Genomic DNA, 27,949 nt, shown 5'->3' with positions numbered 1-27,949 from the left:
GAGTCGCGAGACCTATTGCATTGCAAATGCTTGTTTTAAGTGAACTCAAACAGGAACAAATAAATTCATACTCGTCGCAAGCAACAGCATCATTGTAGAAATGTCTAGAAAACACTGGCAGCATGTTTAAAAGATATGTATGTTCTTCTCTTTAGGGGTTTCATTTAAAATGACATCCTTCACTTGCAAACCAGAAACACATTGCTGAAGTGCCCTGTTGTACTGCGCCATTTACAGGAGCAGCTTAACTGTAGCTCAGGCCTCTGCTTTAACACAGCATGGCTCTGAACCCTGCCTCCTCCTCACTAACTTTTAACTCCTCTAAATCTCCTTACAGTAGAGACGCTCTTCCAGTCAGCGCTCCAAATCAGGATGAGGGAGAGGGGCATATCTGAGACTAAGACATTATTTACTGCCAAAGGTCATGGCCAACATGGATTGCAGCACAATCCCATATCCAGTCTTAAGAAGCCAAGGGCCCGATGTAGGTAATTCCTATTTACCTACTCTTAAATACCGAATCATACCGATTCGGTATTTAAGAGTAGGTAAATAGGAAGGGGGAAGATGTAGGTAATTCTTATTTTAGAATTACCGAATCTGTAAGATTCGTATTTACCGATTCGGTAAATACCGAATCAGTATTTCCTATTGATTCCTATGGGCGTTAAAGCCCATAGGAATCAATGGGAAATACCGATTCGGTATTTACCGAATCGGTAAATACCGAATCCTTCAAGGGTGAACGGAGTGTCACTTTGACACCCTGTAGCACCCCAATTCCAGGCTTGTGTGCCATGTGGCACACATACATGTCGTAAGGGCATGTCTGTGTGTCACATGGCACAGGTGTACATGCACAGATGTGCATGTACACCTGAATTCGGTATTTTACCACCCAATTGTATTGGGTGATAAAATACAGAATTCTGAAGGCCTGTAGCACTGTAAACAGTGCTACCTACATCTGGGATTTACCGAATCGGTAAAATTACCGATTCGGTATTTTACAGAATCGGTAAATTTACTGATTCAGTAAATTTACCGATTCTGTAAAATAATGGCCCCTACATCTCAATCACCAAATACCGGTCGGTAACGGCCGAATTTGGCCGTTACCGACCGGTATTTGGTGACCTACATCGGACCCTAAGTGTCAGATCTGTGGCTAGCCTATTACACGGTTTCATGGTAAGGGCATGGACCAGACTGCATAAACTGTGCACCAACATTCGTGACAATATCTGCAAAAATGTATTTTTTCACGGGTTGAGGTTTAATTACCTCGTGTAAGCAGCGGAGTAAACTGCACTTCTCTAGGTTATGTGTAAATAAATGTGGCCTTCGCACAACTCCTGCTGTAGAGTGAACCCATCATCCAACTGACTTGTGCGTCCTGCCGTTGCCCCATTAATGCTCGCGGTTTATGTCCGCATGAATGGCAGCATCCGGCTCCGCACGAGAGGCCGGCCGGAAGGTAAAGGACGGGCCCGACTCGGCAGCCGCTGGATGCATGACCTGAGACATAACCCCGGCCTCTCTGCTTTGGTGCCCCGCCACCTGTGCAGCTGGGCAAAAACCGCTTCACGCGCAGGGGAACAAAGCAAAATCCAAGGCCGCAGCACTTCCACAACCCTTCAAAGGGATTTACCCCCTTACATTGGCACTTTTACAAATTATAAGTTTTTATTCCTTACTGATCTGTGGTGCTAAAAAAAATATAAATTTTCCCGTGTGCGACTCGTTAGTAAACTAGAATGTAATTTTTCTTGTGCAGCATAAGTCTAGTGTCTTGGTGTATATACTGCATGTGACAAAAACCAATGAAATGCAGACAAAACAAGAACAAATTCATTTTTGTGTATTTTTAGGCATTGGGATAATAAATAATTTGCCCAGGATTTAAAGATGGTGAGCAGATGCGAGACTCGAACTGGGTTCCCTACTTACTGCCTCCTCCTTCTCCCTCATTCCTGGCTGACGTCAGGGCTCCCAGCTCTGGTGTCTGACCCCCGGGCAGCAGAAAAATTAATCGATTGCCTGGGGATCGTGAAATTTGCCATCCGTCCACTCCTGCAGCCTCTCGTGCGCACACACTCACACACAAGCATCCACTCATCACATGCTTGCTTAGGCATGCTGAAGTGGATGCCTGCTGGTGCCCCGGGGGGACCGCAAAGTGCATTCCGATAGAAAAGCACTCTAGTAGGTCCCTGCTTGTGCCCCTGGAGCACTTAAAGTTCACGCAATGGAAACAAAAATAAACCCCTTTAAGGGGCTTGTCTGGAAGTGAGGAGAGGTGGCGTAACATATAAAGCTGCCGACGTTGGAGCAGGAGAGCAGATTACGATCCTTGGCTTGGGCTGTATTAAATATAAATAATTAAAAGAAGTCCCGTAATTAAACAGAGAGAGACAAATAAAACAAGCATTGTGGGCTGAGACAAATAAAACAAGCATTGGCAGAGACACATAAAACAAGCATTGTTGGCAGAGCCAAATAAACAAGCATTGGCAGGGACAAATAAAAAAGCATTGACAATGCAGTATGGGGTTGTGAGAAGGCATCGGAAGAAAGTAGAAAAACACGTAATACATACCTATGGTCTTCCACACGTGTATGTGATGTAATATTGAAGAGCTCTAATCTCTCTCTCAACTCTCAAGGTGTTGTAACACCGGGCAAGGCATGCCTTAAGGATAAGACCCCTCACTCACCCGAAGGTGACATGCTTCATCATATGAGGCCTCCTTACCAGTGGGGAAAGCCTAGTCACCACTGGGAGCTACTACTTCTGGAATTTAAGGAAGGAGCTCAGAGATGTTTTTTTGGAGTCGGATGGTAATCCCATATGTGTGCTGTTATAGGTTAAGTGAGGTATGTTGCAGCGCTGTGTGAATAGGGGTGTGTGAATTAAAACTGTCTAGATAGGTCACCACTAACCTTTATTCCTGTGCACTACCTGACAGGATTAAAATGTAACAGCACAGTGGTATGGATATGAACCACTGTCAGTGATAGGTCGACATGTTTCAGCCTCTTGATCTGTTTTTAGTACCAGCGGCTTTCTTCAGGACCAGATATCTGTACAATGCTGCTGCAATTTAGTGATAAAGCAAAAAAGAACTAAAGAAGAATTGGTAATACACCACCAGTACTCCTGCGCAATGTTATTGCTGTGTCAGGTCATAGTCTGGATATCCACAATTGTTGAATAGTCCAGCCTCACCTCTACCTGTCAGGTTGCTCTGGAGGGAGGCCCCGCTCTGTCCGTCGGTACCCCTTCGTGGAGTAGAGCTAACCTCGGGGTTAGCTCTACTTTTGCTTTGTCACTAAATTGCAGCAGCATTGTACAAATATCTGGTCCTGAAGAAAGCCGCTGATACTAAAAACAGATCAAGAGGCTGAAACATGTCAACCTATCACTAACAGTGGTTCATATCCATACCACTGTGCTGTTACATTTTAATCCTGTCAGGTAGTGCACAGGAATAAAGGTTAGTGGTGACCTATCTAGACAGTTTTAATTCACACCCGCCTATTCACACAGCGCTGCAACATACCTCACTCAACCTATAACAGCACACATATGGGATTACCATCCGACTCCAAAAAACATCTCTGAGCTCCTTCCTTAAATTCCATAAGTAGTAGCTCCCAGTGGTGACTAGGCTTTCCCCTCTGGTAAGGAGGCCCCATATGATGAAGCATGTCACCTTCGGGTGAGTGAGGGGTCTTATCCTTAAGGGATGCCTTCCCCGGTGTTACAACACCTTGAGAGTTGAGAGAGAGATTAGAACTTTTCAATATTACATCACATACACGTCTCTATAAACATGCCAAGTCACACCTTACTCCTTCTAAGACGTTCCCTTTCATCAGAGCTGTTCGGAACACAGTACAGTTCCGGGCTTATCATCCTCAGCAGCGAGTCCAGGATATTCAGGTTATGATTCCGATATTTCAGCCTCTATCCTGGATTTCGGTAAGGTTGACTCTGAGGCTTGTGGGCCTCATGGCCTCATGCATCCTGTTGGTAAGACACACAAGATGGCTGATGCAAGCTCTGCAGAGGTACTTGAATTTCCAATGGGCACAGCATCAGAGAAATCACCCCGACATGGTTCAGATCTCACACGGGACTGCAAAAAATCTGCAGTGGTGGTTAACGAACCGAGATTGTGTCAAAGGCAGACCTCCGTTCCCCAAACAGATTTCACAATTGTGACGGATGCATCACTTCTGGGAAGGGGCGGCCACTTGGAAGAGATGGAGATCAGGGGTCCCTGGTCTCTGGCAGAGACGGGGCTCCACATAACCTTGTTGGAGCTCCGAGCAATCCGCTTGGCAATGAAAGCATTTCTTCCCTCTGTCAAGGGGAAGTTGGTGCAGGTGTTCACGGACAACACCACTGTCATGTGGTGCTGCAACAAGCAAGGTGGGTGGGGTTGTGGACCCTTTGTTGAGAGGCCCTGCGTCTCTGGACGTGGCTGGAACAGCAGGATATAACCCTGATGGTTCAACACCTGGCAGGTTCTCTGAACGCCAGGGCAGACGATCTCAGCCATCAATGCCTAGCAGATCACAAATGGCGTCTCTAGTCGGAGGAGGCGCAAGGTCTCTTTCAGCTGTGGGGAGAACCTTAGTTAGATTTGTTCGCATCTCAAGAGAACGCACAATGTCAGCAGTACTGTGTGCTGGAGTTTCCAAGGCGTCTATTGCTCTGCAACGCTTTTTGTCATGAGTGGAGCTGAGGCCAGTTGTACGCCTTTCTGCCCATTCAACTCCTGCCCAGGGTTCTGAAGAAGATTAGGAGAGACCGGGCCCAAGTCATCCTTGTGGCGCCAGACTGGGCAAGGAGAGTCTAGTATCCAGAGCTTCTGAGCATGAGTGTCGATCCTCAGATCAGGCTGCCTCTTTGGGAGGATCATCTGTCGCAGCAGCAGGGGAGTATTATCCACCTGAACCTATCAACTCTGCGCCTCAATGCGTGGAGATTGAGCGGCAGCCGTTGATGGCTTTGGACCTTCCTCCAAAAGTCTGTAATGTTATTCTTGCGGCCAGGCTGTCCTCCACTAAGTTGGTATACGCCTGCCGTTGGCCGAAATGTGTATTATATTGTAGAGAAAGGTCTATTTGCCCTCTTTCTGCTCCTCTTTCTACTGTACTTTTGTTCATTCTTACCCTTGCCCAGCAGGGCTCTGCTTTGGGAACTCTCAAGGGTTACCTTTCTGCTCTGTCTGCGTTTTTGCGGCTGCCAGACCAGCCTTCCCTCTTCAAATATCCTATTGTAAATAGATTTTTGAAAGGGTTGGTTCATTTATTTCCATCTACACCCTTTGTTATGCCTCAATGGGACCTTAATTTGGTCCTCTCTTATCTGATGTGCGCTCCTTTCGAGGCTATGCAAAATTGTCCCCTCCGGCTGTTGACCATCAAAACAGCCTTCTTAGTGGCAATTACATAGGCCTGGAGGGTGAGTGAGTTGCAGGCGTTATCCAGCTCGCCTCCTTATCTTATGTCCTTTCCGGACAAGGTGGTGCTTTGCACCAGGGCATCATTTTTACCAAAGGTTGTGACCCTATTCCGTCTGGGGCAGTCCATTACTTTGCCCACCTTCTTTGCTACCCCACATCCCTCTAAGGAAGAGGAGCGTCTCCACCGACTGGACCCAAAAAGAGCGTTCTACCTTGACCTCACAAGAGAGTTCCAGGTGGATGACCAACCCTTTGTGGGGTATGTGGGAGCAAATAAGGGAAAGGCAGTGCAGAAAAAAACCCATATCTCGCTGGGTTGTTCTCTGCATTAAAATCTGTTATGCCTTGGTGAAGAAACACCCGCCTGAGGGATTAAGAGTACATTCCACCAGGGGAAAAGCTGCGACTACGGTCTTGGCTCGGGGTGTCCCAGTCCAAAACATCTGTGAGGCAGCGACGTGGGTATCATTGCACACATTCTCAAAACATTATTGCCTTGATGGTCAAGTACGCAGGTACGGGCACTTTGCCCTCTCAGTCTTGCAAGACTTTTTAGTCTAGTCCATGAGTCTGCAACCCACCACCAGGATGATATGGCTTGGGTATCTGATTCAAAGGTAAGGAATCTGAATTTAGAAGTCTCTATCTGATGAACAAGTTACTTACCTTCGGTAACGCATTATCTGGTAGAGACTCTATCTAGCTGCACATTCCTTACAGCCCCACCCATGCCTACCCTCATTGCAGACTGATGTTGTAGGTCTAGGGTTCCTCCCCTTTCAGGGCTCTAGTTTTGCACACATTTACATCAGTTACTTTGTGGCACTGCACTTCTGGCATGGAAAAACGAAAAGTACTGACGTCTGCACGCCTGGTTGGCGCCTATCTAGGCACCACTAGTCATAACTGACGCTACCAACGCCAACGACGTCACGCGGAGCCGAATGGAGCCACCCGACATCACACGTAAGGGATATTGCTCATCAAAAGTTTCCGGATCGAGCCTGATTCCTGGGAAATTCAAAGGGAAAGAATCTGCAGCTATATAGAGTCTCTACCAGATAATGCGTTACCGAAGGTAAGTAACTTGTTCAACGATACCTCGCTACAGAAAGCTCTGTAAGTCAATCTCTGGAGTACCTCGGAACAGGGCTTCTTTCCCTTACCTGTGTCTGTACCTGATGAAGAGACTGAGGAATGTTATTCTCCAACTTCGCATTCGGATAGACCCTGGGTGGAGGACTAGTGGTTATAAAACTAGGGTGTTGGAAAATAACGGTATCATTTTTGTAACTTGAAAATGAGAACTCTGTTACCCACCTACTGCTAGGCTTTCCCCTCTTGTTGGATGAAAGGAAAAAGATCTTGCGTCCCTATTTTGTGAGGGTTGGGCTAAGATTATGGCATGATGCAAATGACACTTTGGTTGCAGTGAAGCAGTTAGATAGATTGTAACTGATAGATTGTAACTTGAAAATGAGAACTGCGTTGCCCACCCACTGCTAGGTTATTCCTAACCTGGATGAAAGGAAAAAGATCTTGTGTCTTTATTTTGTGAGGGTTGGACTAAGATGACAACATCAGGCAAATTTCACTTTGCAGTGAAGCAGTTAGATATTCCTATCGGTTTTGCTAGATATATCCTGCTCATTCAAAAATTGCAGATGTGGGGGAGGAGCCAAGATGGCCGCGGAGGCGGACGTGTTATCTCCCGGCTCCTCGAGCCCTTGTCTCCCGCACAATAATCCTGCTTCCTATCCTGTACTTGTGTACCGGCGGAGTGACTGGGGAAGTTTCCTGATTCCGGAGGTGTCCCTCCGGTGTTTCTACCTGCCCGGCAACCTGAGAAACGTCGAGATCCACGAAGGGGACGACCCTAGCCCTGGACCCGGGACCTGCTACACACAGCGCCGCCTGTGATTGCCGTGGCTACAGGGGCCGATTACCTCGGAGCGGCGCCGTCATCCTGGGCTGGCCGACTGGATAACCGGCCTCTACGTTGGGCGCTCGGGTGACTGGGACTGCTGGATGATTGTAAGCCTGACTTGCTCCTTCCCACTGTTAAACGCTGCAGGATCAACATTCATTGTTTCTCTTCTGCCGGGGGTGCCTCGGCAGCCGTGACTCCCTCACTGCCTCGCCTCTCCTGTGCCGATCGGCGAAGAGCCCCCCCCACTGTATGCAGCCTGCGACCGCGGACCTGTCCTGTCCCGAGGGAGCAGTTCATTTTCTCCTGGCGCCGGCTCTGCCTGAATTCACTGTTTGCTCCGACGGTGGGATCATGATGGCCGGCTCATCTGAGGCAATGGCGGATGGCGCCCTGGCTCCTGCTCGAAATCCCCGGCTTGCTCCTAGTTGGGGAGCTGACTTAACCGAAGCGTCTTATACCACGGAGGTAATGGAGGAGCACTCTCAAGTTACCCTCGCCTCTGTTTTCCTGGCTCTAACTAGACTGCGGGGTGAATGGCATACGTGCTTGCGACTGCTGGAGGAGAAGGTTGATGGCTGCCTGTCTGGTTCGGAATACACTCTGCCCATCCTCTCTCCCTGTTCTACTAAACAGCCTCCGCTGTTCCCGGTCTGTGAAACATTGTTGCCGGGGACGTGTGGAATTGATCAGCAGCTTCGCGGTGTCATGGAGAGCGAGCTACATTGTTCCCGCCTGTGCACTGTTACATTGTCTCTCTCCCCAACACGGAGAGCAACCTCGCCCACTGAGTTTCAGGGGCCGCTGCTGCAATATTTGCCTATCCTGTCTGACTGTGCCTATCTCTTGGGGACATCGTTATCTCCCGCAATGTGTGGTGTTGTGGATTTCGTCATGCTGCTCTATTTACGTGTTGACTCTGGTTGGGACTGGCGAATTTTACTCAGTCCTCGGACTCCTCTCTATTGCCGAATGTGGCGATTTTGTTTCTTTGTTCTTGTGGGGGTGGGCTCTCCCTTTCTCCTCGCAGTTGCTGGCTTCCCAGGAGGGGCGGGCGCAGGGGGACGTCCCAGATCGGGCCAGGGCTAGGTCTTACTTAGTGTGCTGGATGCATGGGCGGGCGGGGACTAGGTTGGGACTGCTCCTGGCTTGCTCTGCTTGCTTCATTAGAATTGTTCCTCCCCTTCTGCATGGCGCTGACCATTTGTTTCACACGGCGTAGGGGTTGCAAGTGGCTTGGAGTCCGGGAGATCTATTATTGTGTGGGCTCCTCCCCGCCTCCTTCTTTTGGGAGTGGTAGATCAGCTTGTCCTTTTCTTCCTCCCTATATTCAAGAGTGAACAATTTTCATTTCTTATCGTCTTCTTTTTTCCTTCTTTCTACATTTCCCTTGCTTTCTCTTCCCTTTTCTTCCGTCTTTTCTTTTCTTGCTGCATTTCGGGTTTATGGGGCGACAGGCACGCTGCTAGGGGGGGGGGGTAGGCCATAGCCTCTGCATGTGTGTAGGGTGGGGGGTTATATTTCATTTTTTGTTAGTTTATATGGGACCTATTTTTGCTTCTTTTACAATTTTTCTTTTCTCTTGGCCCGTGTTCAGGCATACTGGGTGATGGGTGGCGGCGGGGATACGAATGATATGTATATTGCTACCCTGTAGCGTGGATAATGTGAGGCCATCCTGCCTGGTCGGGACTTGCTTATCGATATGTGAATTGGTCGGACACTGTAGCTAATGGCGTGTCCCACCTGCATGGACCTTGCTCTTACTTTCCTATTTTACGTGTACGGAACACCACGACCTGAACTCAATAGTTGCAAAAAAAACTTAAAATTTAACCTTCATTACTCCTGTGTCACGGTATTGCGGCGCCCTCCAGTTTGATTTCTGCTTAATAACCGCTGTTCTGCTGCATTACTGTGTCGCCATACTGCATGCTATAGTGCTATATGAGAGTTCGTGGCCGGCCAGATGGTTGTGGGCCCGTATTTGTTCTTTACTTCATGCACAATAAAGGTTTTCAAAAATTAAAAAAAAAAAAAAAATTGCAGATGTAATGGTGGTCCGTAATGCCTTTTGAGGAAAAGCTGAAGTTTTCTATTAACTACATTTATAGTAAGGAATGAATTTGGTAAATTATTTTAATGAAATATTAAAGAAATCATTTTTGGATCATTAGATGGCTTTATGACTTTACAGGATCCAAGTAAATGAACCTGTTTATAGTATCTAAATTGTTTAGAGACAATGCAGCATAATGAATTTGAATGAGTTGAGTGAATGAATTTGTATATTGTATTACCCTTTAAAGTATATATTTCTGTAAGATGTATGTCTTAGAAATGAAATTATTATTACCACACCTCATTAAATGAGAAGCACTGACTGGCCAGCTTTTGGCAGGCTAATTTCAATTAGGCTACTAGAGGTGCAGGCACACAAAGTCTAACTTTTTTTAAAGCCACTTTTTCCAAGTACTCTTTAAATAGCCAAATGTACTGCTCAATTAGATTTTTAATAAACATTACAAATGGTATTTGAATTATTCTGATAGGTTGTCCCAAACCACAGAAAACTAATTTATGATTTTATTCTGATCTTTGTTTTTTCTCATTGGACAGCACATCCATTCATTGAAAACATAGCTTTTGGCAGCTAATCACTGTAGGGACCTGCCAACAGCAAATTCTTCATTTACAACTTTTAAATACTAGTCAATCTACCTTATGGGCTACAGTTCCTACACATTGGTGGCTTATTTATTATCACAAAGTATGGTTCTTTCCTGTCCAAATTGGTTATTTTGGCAGGTTTGCATAATGGTTTGAAAGGTGCAGGGGTCGGGCTATATTTGTAGACCTGAACTATATTTCCTGCGTCAGCTTAGTAGAAAGCACAATGTGTGTGCAGTCCACAGATGACATTTAGCTTTTCTGTGCTATTGTATTTCCTACAGTATGCACTATGGAATTTAAGGTGGTCAATTAGGAGTTAGCCAATTTGCCATGTTTTAAGGGTCAGAGCACATCCTCTGGTCCTGGACTGCAGTGCCCAGGTGTGAATCACAGTCTCCTATTTTAAATATTGGTACTATATGGGACTCGGAGCATGAGGAGGGAAATCCTATACTCTGACATGATTTAAAAACAATAGTCAAAGGAGAACCCCAAAGCTCCATATTGACTTTAAACAAGTCGATGAGAACCCCATCAGGTCCTGGGGCTTTCCCACCCTTACTCGAGCTTATGGCCAGGGTAAATGTAAATGTTTTTGTACTTGTATAGCACTCAGCTACCCGCAGTGGGTTTCCCGGCACTTGTACGAATACCGCAAGGGAACCCTTCCTGGCTTTCCCTGTGAAGTGTCCACTCCTGGGCACCCCCATGGTGCAGACCAGGCATCCCTCACGTTGTGGGGGCCGTTCGGAGACTAAGCAAGCTATTGCCCAGAGTTGCAGCGTGAGACCCATGATCAGAATAGGCACTGAGGCGAGAATATCAGGTCAGGAGTATTAATGAGCCCAAGACCCGCCAGGGCAGGAATCGAACCCTGGTCCTTGGCCAGAGCTCTGCATCGAGGTCTGCCTGCTCTAACCATTGAGCCACACTTCTCCACTTGTTCCCATGAGAAATTAAGATTGGGCCAATCATGTTCTCTGCTGGGGGAGGAACTATCCATCAATGAGGCCTCTTTTATCTTATTTCCAGCACACTTAGTAGTGTTAGAGTATAATTTAGAAAAATATTATACCCAGTCCTCTTCATTCACTGCCACCTCTACTTTAGGCTTGTCATCTTCACTAAAACAAGGCAAGTTAACTACATGCCAGAATGCGGTAGGGTCATTATCACAACTGGCCTCATACTTCTTTTTACGATTTTTTATTGCAAGCTTATACAGCCGTCTCTTATGCTAAACCTCCAGAATATTACTGGGGGTGCACGTTAACTCCAATTTTACGTTTTTATGTGCCTCTGAACTAGCATGATCAAACCAGGGTTTCCCGTTTACTTTACTACCTTTCTGGTGTACTAAAAGGCCTGCCTTAATTGCTTTGTAATTTTATTGAACGATTCCATAATAGTGTCAAGCTCTGCTGAATCATCAGACACACCTCAAAGGCCTTTTTTGTTGGTGAATTTGTTTCTTTACAAAGCCATTGGTTTCGACCATGGACTACCTTAATGTATAACCATTTATACGTGATAATTCTAAATTCTCTACAGACATAGTAGAATGACGAGCCCCTTGTTTTTTTGGGCTACCAGAGTTCAATATGAAACTCTGAGGGAAATGGTCACTCATTGCTAAGTCGTGAATTTTAAAATCAGTTACTAAACCCAAGTAGCGGTAGGGAAATAAAATAAAATCAATAACACTTTTACCCATACCTCCATCTTAGGTAAATTATACCATAGTCTGTCTAGTGCCGAATTTGGTACTAAAACCCAGATTGTATTTAAAAATGAGTTAATTAAGTTTTTCACCATAATCTGAGTGCGAAAAATGCATAAGATCATCGCTTGTCGGAGAGGTAAGGCCACAGACTTAACTCGATAACCTTTTACACAGTTTGATATTAAAGTCCCCCACCCACACCAACATCTTGTCCCCAATACCCTTGTTGAGTTTGGCTTCAAAGTCAACATTAAGTTGATCTAGAATATGCAATATGTCGGAGACACAGGCATTATTGTAAAAGTTAATTCGAATCAGAAGGCTAGAGCCTCATATTTATACAAGGACAATATGATTGTTTGGATATTTTATGATTACAGTAGAGGAGGTTAAATCATTTGACACATATTTGCATGTACCCCCCTTAGCTATTCCGTGTCTCGATGGAACTACTGATAGATTGAATATTTTATATCCATTAATATGGATTGGTTCCACGACCCAAGTTTCCTGGAGGCAAAAAATATTAAAACGAGTTATAAATTCTAGCCATTCAGGTAGGTTGGTCTTACTGTGAAGCCCTGCAACATTCCAACTTAAAACACTAATCATATATGAGACCGGGATTATACAGTCCAAATTGCTCTCATCCCTCTCCATAAGCTGTGCCTCAGATTGTAGAACCTCAAATACATTCCCCTCTGGAGGTAGGGAAATACTTAACTGCAGATTCACCTAGTACTACGTCTGTCTTTAGTCAATCTACCCCAGAAAGACTAGAAAGACAATCATATCTAGTGGATGTTGGAATGAAGTATATCAAATGAGATGGACTATTCGAGTTCGAACTTAGCAGTGGAAGGACTGGATTTCATTAGGAGGATCGTTAAGTCTCAGAAGACAGCTGAATAGTTATGATGGCCTATAAAAGAACCCAAGTGGTAATACTCGGATCTGATTTGGAGGTGTCGACTTTGAGTTTATATTTTCCATTATCACTCTGACTGGTGCTGGGGATTTAAAAGAGAGCACCACACAATCACCATGGAACACCTTAGGGCCCCTGCCAAGCCACTGTACCTGTCTCACCATCTTAAAATCATCGAAAAGAGCCCCCCCCTGTCCCGACCATGGAATTTAATGAGTTAAGAGACTTGTTTCTCAGGGAGTCCCACTTTTCTAGTGTGGGAGTACCTATGATCAGGACATTTGCAAGTATAATCACGTATGGGGTAGCAGCAGGGGGAAGATCTAAACGATCATTTGCATATAAGGGACTGTTGTTATTAGTAGGGTGAACAGTGGAAGATCCCATCGAGGGGATTTTATGCATGGGGATTTCTGGAGACTCTTTGTTAATGTGACTATCTACATCATTCCCTTGCGCTATATGGGGCTGTCGAGGGATATTTAACATTTGTCAAGTAGAAGGCTCAGAATTCTCTATTGCAGATTGTTGTGGCAGGGGAAGTACGTGAGAATTGGAGGTACTGCCAGTAGTGACAACCGTGGCAGAACTGTTTGGCCCACTATGGGAATTTACTACACCTAGTCGCTCAATACAAGATAGCATAGCACATTCGATAGCTTTCAATCTATCAGTTAGACTACAATCTTCGGTTTTAATAATTTCAGTCAGAGATTGTACGGATGACACCAATGAAGAACAGACCTGCAGTGCTGCAGATATTTTTTTTTTGACGGCTCTCTGTGGTTTTGAGATATCTACTGACTTCTGCACTGGAAGTCTTTTCTTAGTTTTAGTTGACCCACCGGATAAGACCTCTATGGGGTCTATGGAGCAGTTCCTTGAGGACTTTTGATGTTTAGAAGGGGGATGACTGTTCAAAAGGTTCAATGTACCCAGTGATGATGAATTATGCGCAAGCTCATTAATGTCTTTGGATAGAGTACCAGGATCCTCAGGCAGAGGTTCTATTGTTTGAGCTGTGTTAGTTGTAATTAAACAGGGAGTTGCCAGTTCGGGGACATTCTCAGAGCAGCTGGTTAAAGTTTCCTCTAAACTCAGGATCTGCTTTTCTATTGCCTCCATTGCCCCAGTTATGTTGTTCATAATAGACTGCCTTGGCTTGGATGGTGTCTTTGTTAGTGCTGAGCTCAGATGTTTTTTTTTCCCCATTTCCAGGTTACATTCATGTCTCTGCATAAAACTAAGTTAGATCATAATAACCAAAGGGTCGTGGGAGTGTACGTGTAAACAGAGACAGCTAGTAAGTGAGAGGGTTTCAGTACCATTGATCGTTACTCAGTAGAGACAGGATAGGTGGCCGATGATATAACCTTACCGGGGGGCAGGACCAAGATGGGGGGCACCCTGCGTCCTTCTGGCTCTGACTGTTGCAGACCAGCCCGCCCTTTGCCCAGGCGTGGCCCGGCTACACCCGCATGGTCCAGCACTGCAGGAGGCCCATAGATGTTTAAGTGCGACTCCGGGCACAAAGTAAGGTTGTTGGTGGATGTGCGCCAGCCGCGTTGGCGTCTGGGTCTTGTGGTCTCTCCACATGCTCAGGACCATAGTGCTACGTGCAAACTGAATCGGCTATAAAATGCTGCAAAATGGACAATTAAATAACACATTACAAATGCAGTTATTATATGTCAATATTATGTTACACATTTTCTGCCAAGTGTCTTTATAGCAGAAACTAGATTTCTGAAAAGAAAATTCTACTCATCACCTTGTCATGTCTGTAGTCTGTTTTATTTGCCCCGCCTCTCCCTTTGCATTGGTCAAGATCTTGGTGAGGCACAAGTTAGTTCAAAAGTGAAGTCATAGACCAGGAAGGGTGTCTCATTAAGGACTTTTTTGGGTGGCCAGTCCCACTACCATTAAGCTGCTTTGTCTAGTCTCCTAGTTGCCATCTCATGAATTAACCAAAATCGATATTGACTGCTACTTGGAACAAAAAGAGTGACAGCTACCTTAATCTGCCATCAAATAATGTAAGAATGTTTATTTCTGCCTATTTATCTCATATGCTTTTCTTATGTATGTCAGATGTTTGCTTCCACTGGAAATAATATCACAGTGGTGTGTTTATCATCATCGAGTGTACTCTCTTTTTGGGCTTAGTTAACCACCCCATTATGTTTTTGTTACTATGTACTGGATCCTCCCTCATGAATCATAAATCTTTCATCAAGATGCTATGACATCAAAAATTACATATTTCTTCTCCCCTGCAACACTAAAGCCATACCACCATTCATTGCCTGTTGTGTCCCTGTTTTCAAAATGCAAAAAGATGTTAGTGTAAATATTCTCCATGCAATATCCTCCATGTTTATGTGACTGTGCTGCTAATCAAGAAGGCAGATCAGTCCACCGCAATGTAAAAGTATGATAAAGAATTAGGAGAAGAGTAAGATGGGGATAAGCAGCAAAACTGAGTAGTTGTTTTGCTTGCAATACATGGATCATTTGCTTCTTCCATTGGAACTCCGAGTCTCATTTCATTGCAGGCCTTCTTCCCTTTGTCAGTGAAGACAACATACCTAACAATCTCTTCATCCAGCACCCACAATGTAAGCAATTTACCTACACTTTTCTCTTTCATTATCTCCCTTTACTCTTCACATCCTAATTTTAATTTCTGATCTAGATAGTCTAGAGAAGCTGGTTTTTCTGGTATGAAAAGATATTGGTTTATTTCTTCAGCCTAAAAAAAGACCGTTAATGGATCGCTTCCAAAAGTTAAAAAAAAATCTGTTGTATTTTATTCAAAAGCATAGCCTTAAGCATATGTTTTAGTTGTATTTTACATTTCTTTCACACAATACTCATTAAACATTTTTGACACATTTCAGGAACTTCAGCCAGTACTCTTCATCAGGAGAAGCATGTAATATGTGGTCTTGTAACAATACAAAAAATATGTAGAATTAATATCACTTTCATGAATCAAATCATCAATGGCTATGAACAAAAACCAGTTTTTCCCATGTACTCTCATCGTACTATGGCTCATAAAGAACATTTCTTCAACAATATATGCTTTTGTTTCCTCTGCCTCTCCACAATGAAACAACTATTTTAGTTCCAAGGTTGATCATATGAACAGATTTCTGTACATGTGTTCTCTTGGCAGGTTTGGGTGTTACACCACGTTCGGGAATCGTACTTCTGGCGCTCTCTGGCCGCTTTCAATAAAATGCTTTGCTAAATTCAATCTAACATCTCTTATGTGATTTAGGTTACTTACTTCTATGTTTCATCTCTTTTAATGTTGGACCCTTGTATGGTTAACCACACACACACACACACACTTACACACACTCACACACACACACACACACCTTATGAGATACATCACATTTGATGTGTCCCAGTTCCAGAATACCTTAATGAGGTATACTTATTGTGAACCGGTGCTTCTCAGTTGGAAGTACTAATGATGATCAGGATGAGAACTTAATTCATGCTTGGAATTGTTCTTGCTTCCATAAGTTGCATCATGCCAAAACCATAGAGGTTGAGGAAATCAGTTCATACACTCCCTAACTGCCTTATGACATTACAGGAAGCAATATCTCATAACTTCTGGTCAAATGTTTGTTTTAGACATGATGATTCTACTTTTCAGACGGTAATGTGCATCTATTTAATAATTGATTAGAGAGATTTTCATTACATTTGTACTTTTATTTAGGTAGCAGGTTCTTAATCAATCTTTGGTAAATTAATTGCCAATGTGCTAATGTTACTGCATAATATACTTCTGTATTTCAACCACAAGCTCCAAAAATAGAAACTGTATTTCATTTTGTAGGCTAAAACATCCCTACGAGTGCCCCTTTAATGGAACCAGAAATCTTGACTGTATATGCAGAAATGACTATCTTGCAGCTGGATACACCATGTTTAGCAAAATAAGGCTGGATATCATCGCAATGCAAATCAAAAGTACGTGTTTATTTCCTTTTTCAGTCAAACCATTTGAAAATATTGTTCAATTAAGTAAATTAGCTCAAATGCTATCAATGTGAATATTTTGGAAAATGTGCATTATGCATGTTACCTTTTACTTTTTACTGTTATTCAGAATCTATAGAACTTTCGTTTCTTTTCATTTGAATTGACCAATTCTGGGCTGTAGGTGACCTTGTTCTGCCAGTCTTTTGCTACCAAATTAATTATGAGTAGGCAGTGGTTGGATGTGGGAAGGGAAAGATGCAGTGGAGTTATGAGTTTGCCTACAGGCGTTTTCTAGTCTGACCAGCAGTGCTGAATGGTGTAATCTAATCTGCTACTGACCACAAACACAGTTACGGATGAAACAGCATATTTCAGCATAACTATGTGTAATAGCAACTTACTAATTCCCACGTCTGCAACAAATATATGTAATGACATTGGTTCGTAAAAGTCTCATTGAAAACACTATGTAAAGAAAATCCTTCGTGGCGGGTACACTAGTTATCGAGTTAGCAATCAATGAAACAAAATTCATCAGTCCTTGGAGAACAAAAATATATCTAGTCATATCAATAGAACATTATATGTATCTTTGACATATCAATAATACCAAGGTGCTCATAAGTGATGACACAGTCAAAACTTGAGACAGTCAGCATATACAGGAACAGTCGGCCAAGAAGCCACAATGTAAACAGGCAGATAATATTTATAATGATCAGGCTAGTAACTGATGTTGTGAATAAGCTCTGATTGTTAATGTCTTGACAGTGTTTTGACCCTGTGAATCAGACCATCAACAGAACTGCATATAATAATAACCCGGTGGTATTGAGAGCAGGGGGTTTGTAGGGGTATCACCAAAGACTGATGTCATCTGAGAAAGATTTTTGTATCAAAGTCGTTATCATGGGATCACTGGTTAGTAGTCACAGCATTTATGGGCAAGGGTATATGATTAGCAGTGACCAGTGCAATCAATTTGAAGGCAGAACTACAAGATGAGGAGAGCGGCAGTGCACTTGTCATTGCCCAGCCTTGTAGCTTCTTTTGTTACGCATATTGATAACAGGAAACTAATGTCCTCACCAGAATGCAAACTACATATTGCTTCAAAAAGTATTTTATGAAGTTATAACGCATTGTCAACATGCATATAATTAACCTGAGGTTCATTATTGGCATAGTTGGCCACCATTGTGTTTTGTAACCACTTATGTAACAAAGGAATTCATTTTCCCAGATTGGTCTGTGCCAGAATTTCAGTTTCTGCAGAAGTACCTATGATTGTTAGGCTTGAAAATGCTTCTGAAGCATACTATGAGAATTTTGTTATGAGTTGCTGTGATAGAATGAAGTAGGTATCAGCAGCTTGTGTTTTGCAGCAATGTCATGATGATGATGTGGTGTACAATGACCACAAAACCCAATGTTTCACCACAGCTGTGGATGTGAACAGAATTTTACAGTGCTTTGTATGTAGACTTCATAAACTAGATTAAAATGGTCCATGCCTAAACCAAAACTCATTCCAGAATGAATCTGTATGACTGGTAGAGTCTTCAATATCATAGACAGAGTAGAATAAAGAGTACACAAACCCTCTTGAGTTAACTAAATGTATTTGACATTTAGAATATGCCTAATCCTATTGTACCTGATTTACACACTATGGGCTCTATCACGAGTCTGGCACTCCACGGACTGACAGACTCATGGGGGCATGGCGGTTTCCCAACAGCCCTATTATGATTCGGACATTCGGACCTCAACAGCCTCGCCGCAGTGGCCACGTTCCCTGGTGTTGTTGCAGCAGGGTAGAGGCAGTAATATGCTTGGTGGGACCACCTCGGTCCCGCCAAGCATATTACAAGTTTCCTCTCCACTATGGTTTTCATGGTGGTTCCACCACCATGAAACTATGGCAGAAAGGAAACAAAGGGGGGGGGGGGGTCACAACATCCGCCCCCCTGTGTGCATGCTCCTCAGTTCCTGCATGGCATGGACTTCACAGCTCATGCTGTGCAGGAACAGCCTTTGGCGCTCCCATAGCAATGCTCATTTTCAGAGCACCCTTGTGGGAATGTCAAAAACAAAGCCTGCCAGACAGGAGGACACTCCTAATCTGGATCGCGGCCTGACCACAGCTTTGGCAGTGTGGTGGCGAGCGGGATCCGGAACCCCAACCCCAAAATCATAATCAGGCCCCAGGCGTTCACAGAAAGGAAGGTGCAAATAAACCTAATCTGCAAGAGCAAAATTCACTGATCATGTTTCCCACAATGGTGATCAGTGGCCATTTTACTCACTGGTCAGAACATCATTGCAGACAGTTTGTCAGTTTAAAAGGTTGCCCCAGATTTAATTGTGAAGATCGAAGCGCTAAAACAAGTTATTACCGAGGGCCTGCAGTTTGTTTTGTGCACCTGCAAACTCGTAGTGTTCTGGCTATCTAAAAACCTCTTGCAGTTTGTTGACCATCTTACACCACTAAAAATGAAAAATGGACCTGCCATGGTTGAAAAGTGTAAACAATAATATTTCTTTGTAATGTTAGGAAAAGGATGCACTCCATAGTTAAAATGCATTAGAAAAATAAACAATTTGGTTTGACACATTTCACCATGCATACACGGTATCAGTTTGTCCTCTGTGTGGACAAGTCACTGAAGTATGCATGGTAGACAGGGGGTGTAGCCAGCGCTTGTTTGCATTTTGTGACTCAGAGGCCCTCTTTGATGCACTTTTACATGGGGTACTTCTGGAACACTTACCCACAGCTTTGACCAAGAAGAGTGGTTCTGATATCTTAAGACCCCATAAACCTTTTGGTGTTGTTCAGCACAGTCTCAGTCCAAATCCTGCAAAGAAAAGGCCAACTGTGCAATGCACTAATCATGCTATAATCGGTCATTGCACATACTCTGTTGGTTATGGCCAGTATTCATGGATAGTGACGCCCCTTTTTATGCATATTATCTCAAAAATTGGCTTTGTTAAAAAAGAGAAGCAGTGGTTGTTTGTAGAACATATGCAAACTTGTACTCAACACTCAGTGTTGAACTTGTTCAGTATTTCCTATAGCACATTTGTGGTTTTAAAGTTACTTTTCGTCCTGTGGAGTTAATAAAAGTGTAAAAACCAGACATGTTTTCAATATCTCACTATACTACTCGGGGGTTAATCGTTTTCTTTCAGTTGTGACAACAGCAAATCAATATTGTGGAGCAATCTGCATATGTCAAGTTGGGTTTTCTGATAGACAGCCCTAGTTTGTCAGTGGTTGTATGATTATGTATATATTACAAAAATGTTGTGGTCAAGAATATTGTGCTCCACAATATAAACATTATGGTAAGTGAATATACATATACAGATAATATGCTTGTAATTAACAGTATTAAAATGTTTTATATAGGTGAAGTATGTTTTCTAAAAATTGTTTTTTTAAATATATCAGTAACAAAAATAACAAGTAAACATGAATTTATTAATTTTGAAAAAAATAAAGTGTATAAAACCTAATAAAATATAAAGCAATATATGATATTGTTAAATACAATAAATTCTTAATACATGTTAAAAATAATTCTTAAATAAAAATGGTTCATGAATCTAATTAATGTTAAAGAATACAAGACAAACATATAATTAAACATATTTTAAATCTATTTACCATTATGAACTATATTTTAAAAAGTAATAAAAATGTACTCTTTTTAAAATATTTAAAAATATAACATGTTATGTTCAATTTGTAGGATAAAGTGCTAAGTAGTAACCTGACTCCAGTCCAAAATTATTAAAACAAACAAAAAACAATCCAAACACACAAATCTAGCTAAACTCCTAAAGGAAAGGGGTGCAATACATACATTGACAGGTTAAAATGTTCAATTTTAAATACAGTCTAACAAATGGTATGGAAAGTGCATACATGGGGTGGGGAAAGAAGATTTACTATTCTCACTCCAGTCTACCAAAAATTGAAAATGCATACATACTATGTATGCTGACAGGTGTACTATTCTAACTCTAGTCTAACAATCATTGGGAAAGTACACATATTGGAGAACACATTTCATATTATAACTCCAGTCTAACAGACACTGTGGGGAGTACACTCATTAGGGTAAGGGGATTAGATTTACTATTCTAACTCCAATACAACAATCATGGAAGACAGCACATACATTAAGATGTGGGGGATCATGTTTACTATTTTAACTCCAGTCTAAAAAACAATGCGGAAAGCCAGTACATTGAGGGGGTCACATTTACCCTTCTAATCGCAGTCTAACAAACGAATGGGAAAGTTCATACATTGGGTGGGAACAGATTTACTAGTCCAACTGCAATCTAAAAAACATTTGTGTGGGAGTGGCAGATTTAGTATTCTTACTCTAGTCTAACAAACAGTGCATACTTGGTGATGGAGTCATACCTATTCTTCTACTATCTTAGCTAGTGCAACAAACAACAGGATAATTACATATAATGAGGGAATGGCAGATCTACTAATCTAATTACAAAGTGAAAGTGCATACATTGGGAGATTGATTTTTCTAACACCAGTTTAACAAACATTGGAGAAATCCATACATGGTGGGGGGTGAGATTTACTGTTCCAACTCAATTCTGACAAATATTGGATAAACTGAATGCATTTTGGGTAAAGGCAAAGATAATACTCTGACTCCTCTGTAAACATTATTGGGGAAAGTGCACCCAATGAAGGAGGTCATAATTGCTAGTCTAACTCCAGTCTAATAAACATTTGGTCTAATCCATACATTGGGGATAGAGGAGATGGGTGCAAATACAAAAACACACATATATTTAACTAACATTACAATCATTTTAGAAATTAAAAGAAATGATTTAAAAATCCTAAATATATTACAAAGTTTAAAAACATTAAAATAAATCTTACAGAATATTAATATCTCAGATTAGTAAAATAATGTTTTTTTTTAATTTTAAATGAATAATAATAATTAAAATAAACATTACCGAATATTCACCCCTATATAACGCAAAACATTAAAGAAAATAATAGCATCAATTTTGATAAAAAGATAATTTATTCCTAGTTTTATTTAATTAAAATTACATCAGAAAGAACTCCACTATATGGCCCACATACATAAAAAGTAGATAATATAACAATATAACAAGCATTACAAGTCTAAAATATTGAACAAGTAACAATAAATATTATACACTTTATAAATGACAAAACCCATGCAAACAGTAATACACAACACTAGCCAGAAGAACAATGCATAAAATAAAAGTTACAAAACATACAGGAAAATATTTGTTATGAATTAGAAATATTTAACAGATATAAAATAATAAAAAATCACAAAGTGGCATAATTGATGCATGAATAAATTAGTAACAGTTCAAATATGTATTACTCGTATACTACACTACCATGAAACCTGTGGCCATAAATTAAAATATATTAAATATATAAACACATTATTATCAATTTAATAAAGTGATCAACTACCAATTAACCCTTAATAAACCCCAAAACCATAAATTATAGTTCAATTTAAATCATGTAAACAAATGAACAACAAATATCAAATTATTCAGTATATGACTTTATAAAAATCTTTACCAACCTCATTTTTTATTTTAAAATCTTTATTTCAGTTTTGCAAAAACCATATATAGAGCAAGAAAAGAAAACAACAATATTCTATAAAACAGTATGTGTCCGTCAATGATATTTGTTTAACAGCACCAGAAAGCAAGCTTTGGCACAGCCAGTAGGTCTCGCCTATGAGAGATATTGGGCATGAAAATGTTTTGCAGACCTGCTGTACAGCAATGCAGATGCTTTCCAGTGTTGCTAAAACTAATTTTAAATGCGCTATGATGCTGCCACTGCTAATGCGTTTTTTTTAAAAGTTCATTAGCGCTGATTGCATCATAGTCTTTTTTATTTATTATTAATATTATTATTTTGAGTCACACTGCTATACGGTAAGGCTAAACCTCATACACCAAAGTGGGCAATGCCCATGCTGTACAGAAGGCAAATACTGAGCCAATTGTCTCAAATATGAGGCCTATTGGCTTTATCAATGTTTCTTAGGTCTCCGCACAACACTTCTGTAATTCTGAGCAATTCAGTTATTCTCCTCATGCATGACAAAGAAAAAAATATGATATTCAGCAAAAAAAATCCTGTCATATAAAGAAAACAATTGCACCTGTATCCATGGCTTAATGAAAATATATTTTGAAGTAATTAACATCTGTTGTCACAACAAAAGCAGATTACATCTGTTGTCACAATAACTATCCATTTCAAAGGAGAAAAGAGTTTCTTTGTACTGTGTGAGCAATAGTAAAACATAGAAATAAATGGCAAGAGGTTCAACAGGGATGAAAAATATAAAAGTAGCACTTCAATCACAATTTAATCAGTAGAAGGAGGGCAATCAAGCTGAAGCAATCAGTACTTGGTCCATGCTCCAGCCGAAAGAAGAGGCAGTGAATCCAGCATGCGCTGACCAATTAGAAGGCAGCAAATAAGAGAATGAGTATGAGTATTGTTATTTCTAGAGTGCAGCCGCCACTCCTGGAGGTACATCCTGGCACTGAGCAGAAAAATGAGTATGGCAGTGTAACCTTAGTCTAACTTGATCAGTCTTGGAGGAACAACGTGTCAGAGAATAAATGAGTAGCACGAGGGATCAGGGAGGCTACAGAGCCAAGCCTTGAGCTACAATTTAAAAATCCGTTCTGAGTCAGTGAATATTAAGTTTCTAGGAACTGGTTGAAGGCCCTAGTGCCCAGGACTATGGAGGATTTTCCTGCAGGGGTTTTTAGTCTGTGCTTGTGAGTTTTGAGCAGGTTGGCTGGTGAGTACCTAAGATGGTGTGTCGTCCTGTGGGGGGTGACTAAGTATTTGGTCCGAGTGTACTGAAGGCTCTGAAAATAAGTAACAGGATTTTAAAAACTACCCTTATGAACTGGCAGCCAATAAAGCACTTTGAGGGCTCCTGAGGCTGAGGAGAGATGAGGGTGTTTTAATACGAGTCTGGCATCCCTGTGTTGCACCACCTGAAGTTTCTGTAAAGATTTTTTAGAGGCCTTGCATATAGACTATGATAATAGTCCAGCCTAGAGGTTATCAATCCATGCCAACGCCCGGTGGGAAATCTCTCTGTGCTTGAGTCATTGCAGCAAGATGTCATGGGAGACGGTATTGAATACAGCTGATCGGTCCAGTAAAATCAGCACTGCATTTTTTCCTAAATCAAGTGCTAGTTTCAATGTATCTGCGACTTCCAGCAGGGCCGACTCCGTAGAGTGTCTTGGACAGAAGCCGGACTGACAAGAATGTAAAATGTTACCTTCCTCCAGGAATGCTGTTAGCTGGTCAATTACCAACTTTTCAGTGATTTAGCTCAGAGCAGGAAGCAAAGAAATTGGACGAATATTAGAGAGGGTAAAGGTGTCAACGAGTTGTTTTTTCTGCAGTGGTTTAACCACCGCTAGTTTCCAGTGACAATGAACCCAATGAATGTGCACAACAGAGCGCATGCAGGCAATACCGAAAAAGACACCATCGTAAAACAAAAATATCATCCTGATGCAACTGTAAATAAAATAAAGCTGGTCTAACTTGTGAAAGCCTCACTCCCTCAAGCAGAGAAATGAAAACACTTTACAAAAATGCTTATTATGCCGAAAAAACATAACAAAGTGCATAGTATCCTGTTGAGATTACAATCACAACGCCATGCTCTAACCACCTAATCCCTCAATACGCCCAACATCCTGAACAAAAATGCATAAATATAGTATTATATAAACATATTTTAAAATACATTGTAAATTAACATATTATAATAAAAACATATTACACTGCAATAAAACAGCATAAGAAAAATAGTATTTTAGTCAAATGTAATTTAAACTTCGATATTATTGTAAAAGAAAAATGTAAGCAAAATTCTTGTCTCCAATATTTTATCCTACAGTATTATTGTAGTCACAATATTTTTATCATAATACTAAAGTAACATTAGAATTTTGATTTTGATATTTAGCGGGAACACTTTTGTCAGTTTCCTTACATCAGCCATCAAATGTACAGTCTACTCGTCTCCACTAAGCCTTGGTGCTGATCAAAAGAGTTGTTATCAGAGTCCCTACCAGACAATTGAGGCAAACTAGAAAGAGGCCTCAGTAACTTTATAAATCTGCCTTTTTAGTTCATTATTTGCTAGAATGGGCAATCTTGATAGCTCTTCCAGAGATTTAAACAGCCCTCTCAAATCTCCTCAAGTACAAAAAAATGCTCCTCTGAGAAAGGTTGGAAGCATTCGGGATAGCCTACTGAATAAGATGCGGTTTAATGTCGCCTAGTGCTTAGCCATTAAACCTTCTTTCAAATCACTGAAACAGTCATGTTGAAATACATTTTATAACTTGAAAAGCGCTGATCAAAATAATTTGGATTTGAGAATAAAAGCATAATATGTGACCAAAACACTAGGAGGTTATAGAAGTGTGTGTGAAAACCTTCTATTTGCTCAGATTTACATGCATACTCAGATTGCATTTTGTGAATCACCAAACATATTTCAATCTGTGCTGATGTTGGATGGATGTCTAGGAGTCACACCCTTACACAAATATGGGTACAAAGTGTCTGTAAACATTCCAAAAAGTCCGGAGCGGCCCCCATCTTGTGTCTCGGTAGGATCGAGACACAAGAGGTGCCAAAAACAAAGGGGAAAAGACCATAAGGGGGCAAAGTAGACCCCCCTGACCTCCTAGGTTAGATGTGGGGGCCATAAAAGGGCCCCGCGGGGCCCCAAAAAAAAGATATTATTTTTTTTTTTCGATTTGCGCGGGGGGTGCGCCTTGTACGCGCACCGGGGAGCGTACCATGGGGAAAACCAGACACACAACACACACACACACACTCATTGTTTTTTTTTGGGGGGGGTGCGCGCCCCGGTACACGTACCGGTACACCAACCGGTACGCATACTCTGGAGAAAAAAATAAAGACAGTTTTTTTTAAATGTAGCATTTTTATATAAATTGGAGGTAGTTCTGAAAATAACTGTTTTTTATTCTTTTTGTTGTTTTATATATTTTTTCTTATTTTTTTGAACATTTTTTATTTTTTGGGCTTTTCTGAACAATTTTATTTTTTTGTAGTTTTTCTGGGGTCAAACAAAACACAGGGAATTGCAAACAGCTCAACTGGACCAAAAAAAATAGAAAAAAATTAAAGTTGCTTGCTGCAGTGATGGTTGTCTGCAGCTCGATTGAGTAAAGTGATGCTTTGCTCACCATATGAAATTGTTTTGTTGCAATATATGCAAAGAAATTTAAATTTTGCAAACCTGGTTTGTACATTAGGGACCATCTCCCTAGCCTCTGCACCCGATGGAGTGGGTTGATTGGAGGTGCGCGACAGATGAGGCAAGTCACCTTAGCTGCATTCACTTTTTTTGCACCCCTTGGCATCTTGTAAAACTCCCAAATAAAATGTTCCTTGGGTCTGTATGGGGGATTGTCCTCAGGCAGAAATTGCATCTCCTCCTGCTCCTCTTCGTCCTCCTCTTCTTCTTGACCACCAATGTGGTCTTGTGGTGGTACTTGTGGTGGTGGTGGAGGTGGTGGTGGTGCAGATGCACCTGCAGCTGCTACTAGTGAAGCCATTTCTCACTGAATGAATGCAGGTCTTCTTCACTCAAACAACAAAGTGAAAATGAGGAAAAAAGGTGGGGTCTTTCATCATTTGGAAAACAAAACTGTTGTGAACCAATCAAAAGTGTTATTGTCAGGTCTCATGACCTGGGCTTTCTCATCATTTGGAAGCTAAAAGTGTTCTGAACCAATCAAAAGTGTTATTTTCAGGTCACATGACCCGACGCGCTTACGCTACGCGCCCCTTTGCGTGCCCTGGGGCGCACCCGTAGTCGCACCCCGGGGCGCTTACGTTGCGCGATCGTGTGCGCTTGGGTGCTTCCGGGTGCGCTTACGCAGTGCGTCATATGACGCATCATGCGGCTATGCGATACGTCACAATGTTGTTTTCATTTGCGGGAATAGCGCTAACGGGACGCTCTCCGGTACGCTACGCGCCCCAGGGCGCGCCGAAGCACTGCGCTTACCGGTGAGCGCATCGGTACGCACCCCGGGAGCGCTCCGGGGCAAAACAAAATAAAATAAATATTACATAATTATACAATATAAAATTCGTTACAAAAAATATTACATTTCATACCTATAGAGATTTGCTATTAAAAAACCTTTGAAATTCACTGAAAAAACCATAGGTTTCACACCAGTTATAGTTAGCTGGAAATTTTACTGACATAAAACCATTGAAATTCCCACGTTATAGTTAGTTGGACTCACTATAACTTGCGCGCCTGCAATGCACTGCTGATGACGTCACATATTACATCACTCATGACATGGTCAGTGACATCACTCATGACACTTTACCTTTTGCATGGCTGTTAACACCTGGATTTTTCTTTTTTCAGGTCAGATAACTAAGCAGGCTGTTCCTTTGCTTTACGTTGTTGCTACTTTCCGTTAGCGCCAGAATAAACTTACCTTTGCGGGATTCAGTGCTGCAGAGATGGCTCCTATCATAACACAGCTAATAAGAAAAAACGCTGTGGTGGACTTCCAAACCGTTATAAAATACATCTTTCTGGAAAACTGCTCCATTATTTGCTCAGGAAGGTTGATTGATGTCTGGTACTTATGTGTATTTTGATGAAGCATTGAACCGTGTAAAGACAATGAAATATATATTTTTTAAAAGGTTTGAATGTTAGTAGCCTATTGTTATATGATTCATTAAAATAAAAATAAACACTCCTATACGTACTATGAGATAATCCAGTTCTGGAAAGTCTAGTCTTTAAATTTACTAATTAGTTTGAAGTCTAGAATTCGGACATTAATTGTGTTTGTTGTTTTCTTTTAGCTACGGATCTTCTGTTTGCCCACACTGCGCATGGAAAGGCAGTTCCTTTTGCCACAGCTGGAGATTGCTATAGCGCTGCAAAGTGCCCACAGGTTTGAAACATGCTATATACTTTTTCTTGGCCGTTTTGTTATGCATAAAATGGGATGTGTGTATTCTGCTCAAAGAAACACCTAAAGAGGTGCCCAACAACAAAATAGATGAATTGCAACACTATATT

General features: G+C 41.7%; 1 protein-coding gene across 1 annotated transcript in view; it reads left to right on the top strand.

The window, feature by feature from the left end:
* The window catches only part of ADAMTS20 (ADAM metallopeptidase with thrombospondin type 1 motif 20), a 1,033,120-nt gene that overhangs the window by 959,864 nt on the left and 45,307 nt on the right, over positions 1–27,949 (top strand). The window contains exons 33-34 of the mRNA XM_086919514.1: positions 16,591–16,724; positions 27,730–27,821. Of these exons, the coding sequence (XP_086775640.1) occupies positions 16,591–16,724; positions 27,730–27,821 (226 nt within the window). The remainder of the gene's footprint in view (positions 1–16,590; positions 16,725–27,729; positions 27,822–27,949) is intronic.

Source organism: Lissotriton vulgaris, chromosome 1_1 (genome assembly GCF_964263255.1).
Source record: "Lissotriton vulgaris chromosome 1_1, aLisVul1.2, whole genome shotgun sequence".
NCBI lineage: Eukaryota > Metazoa > Chordata > Amphibia > Caudata > Salamandridae > Lissotriton > Lissotriton vulgaris.
This window is presented reverse-complemented; position numbering and strand designations above follow the sequence as displayed.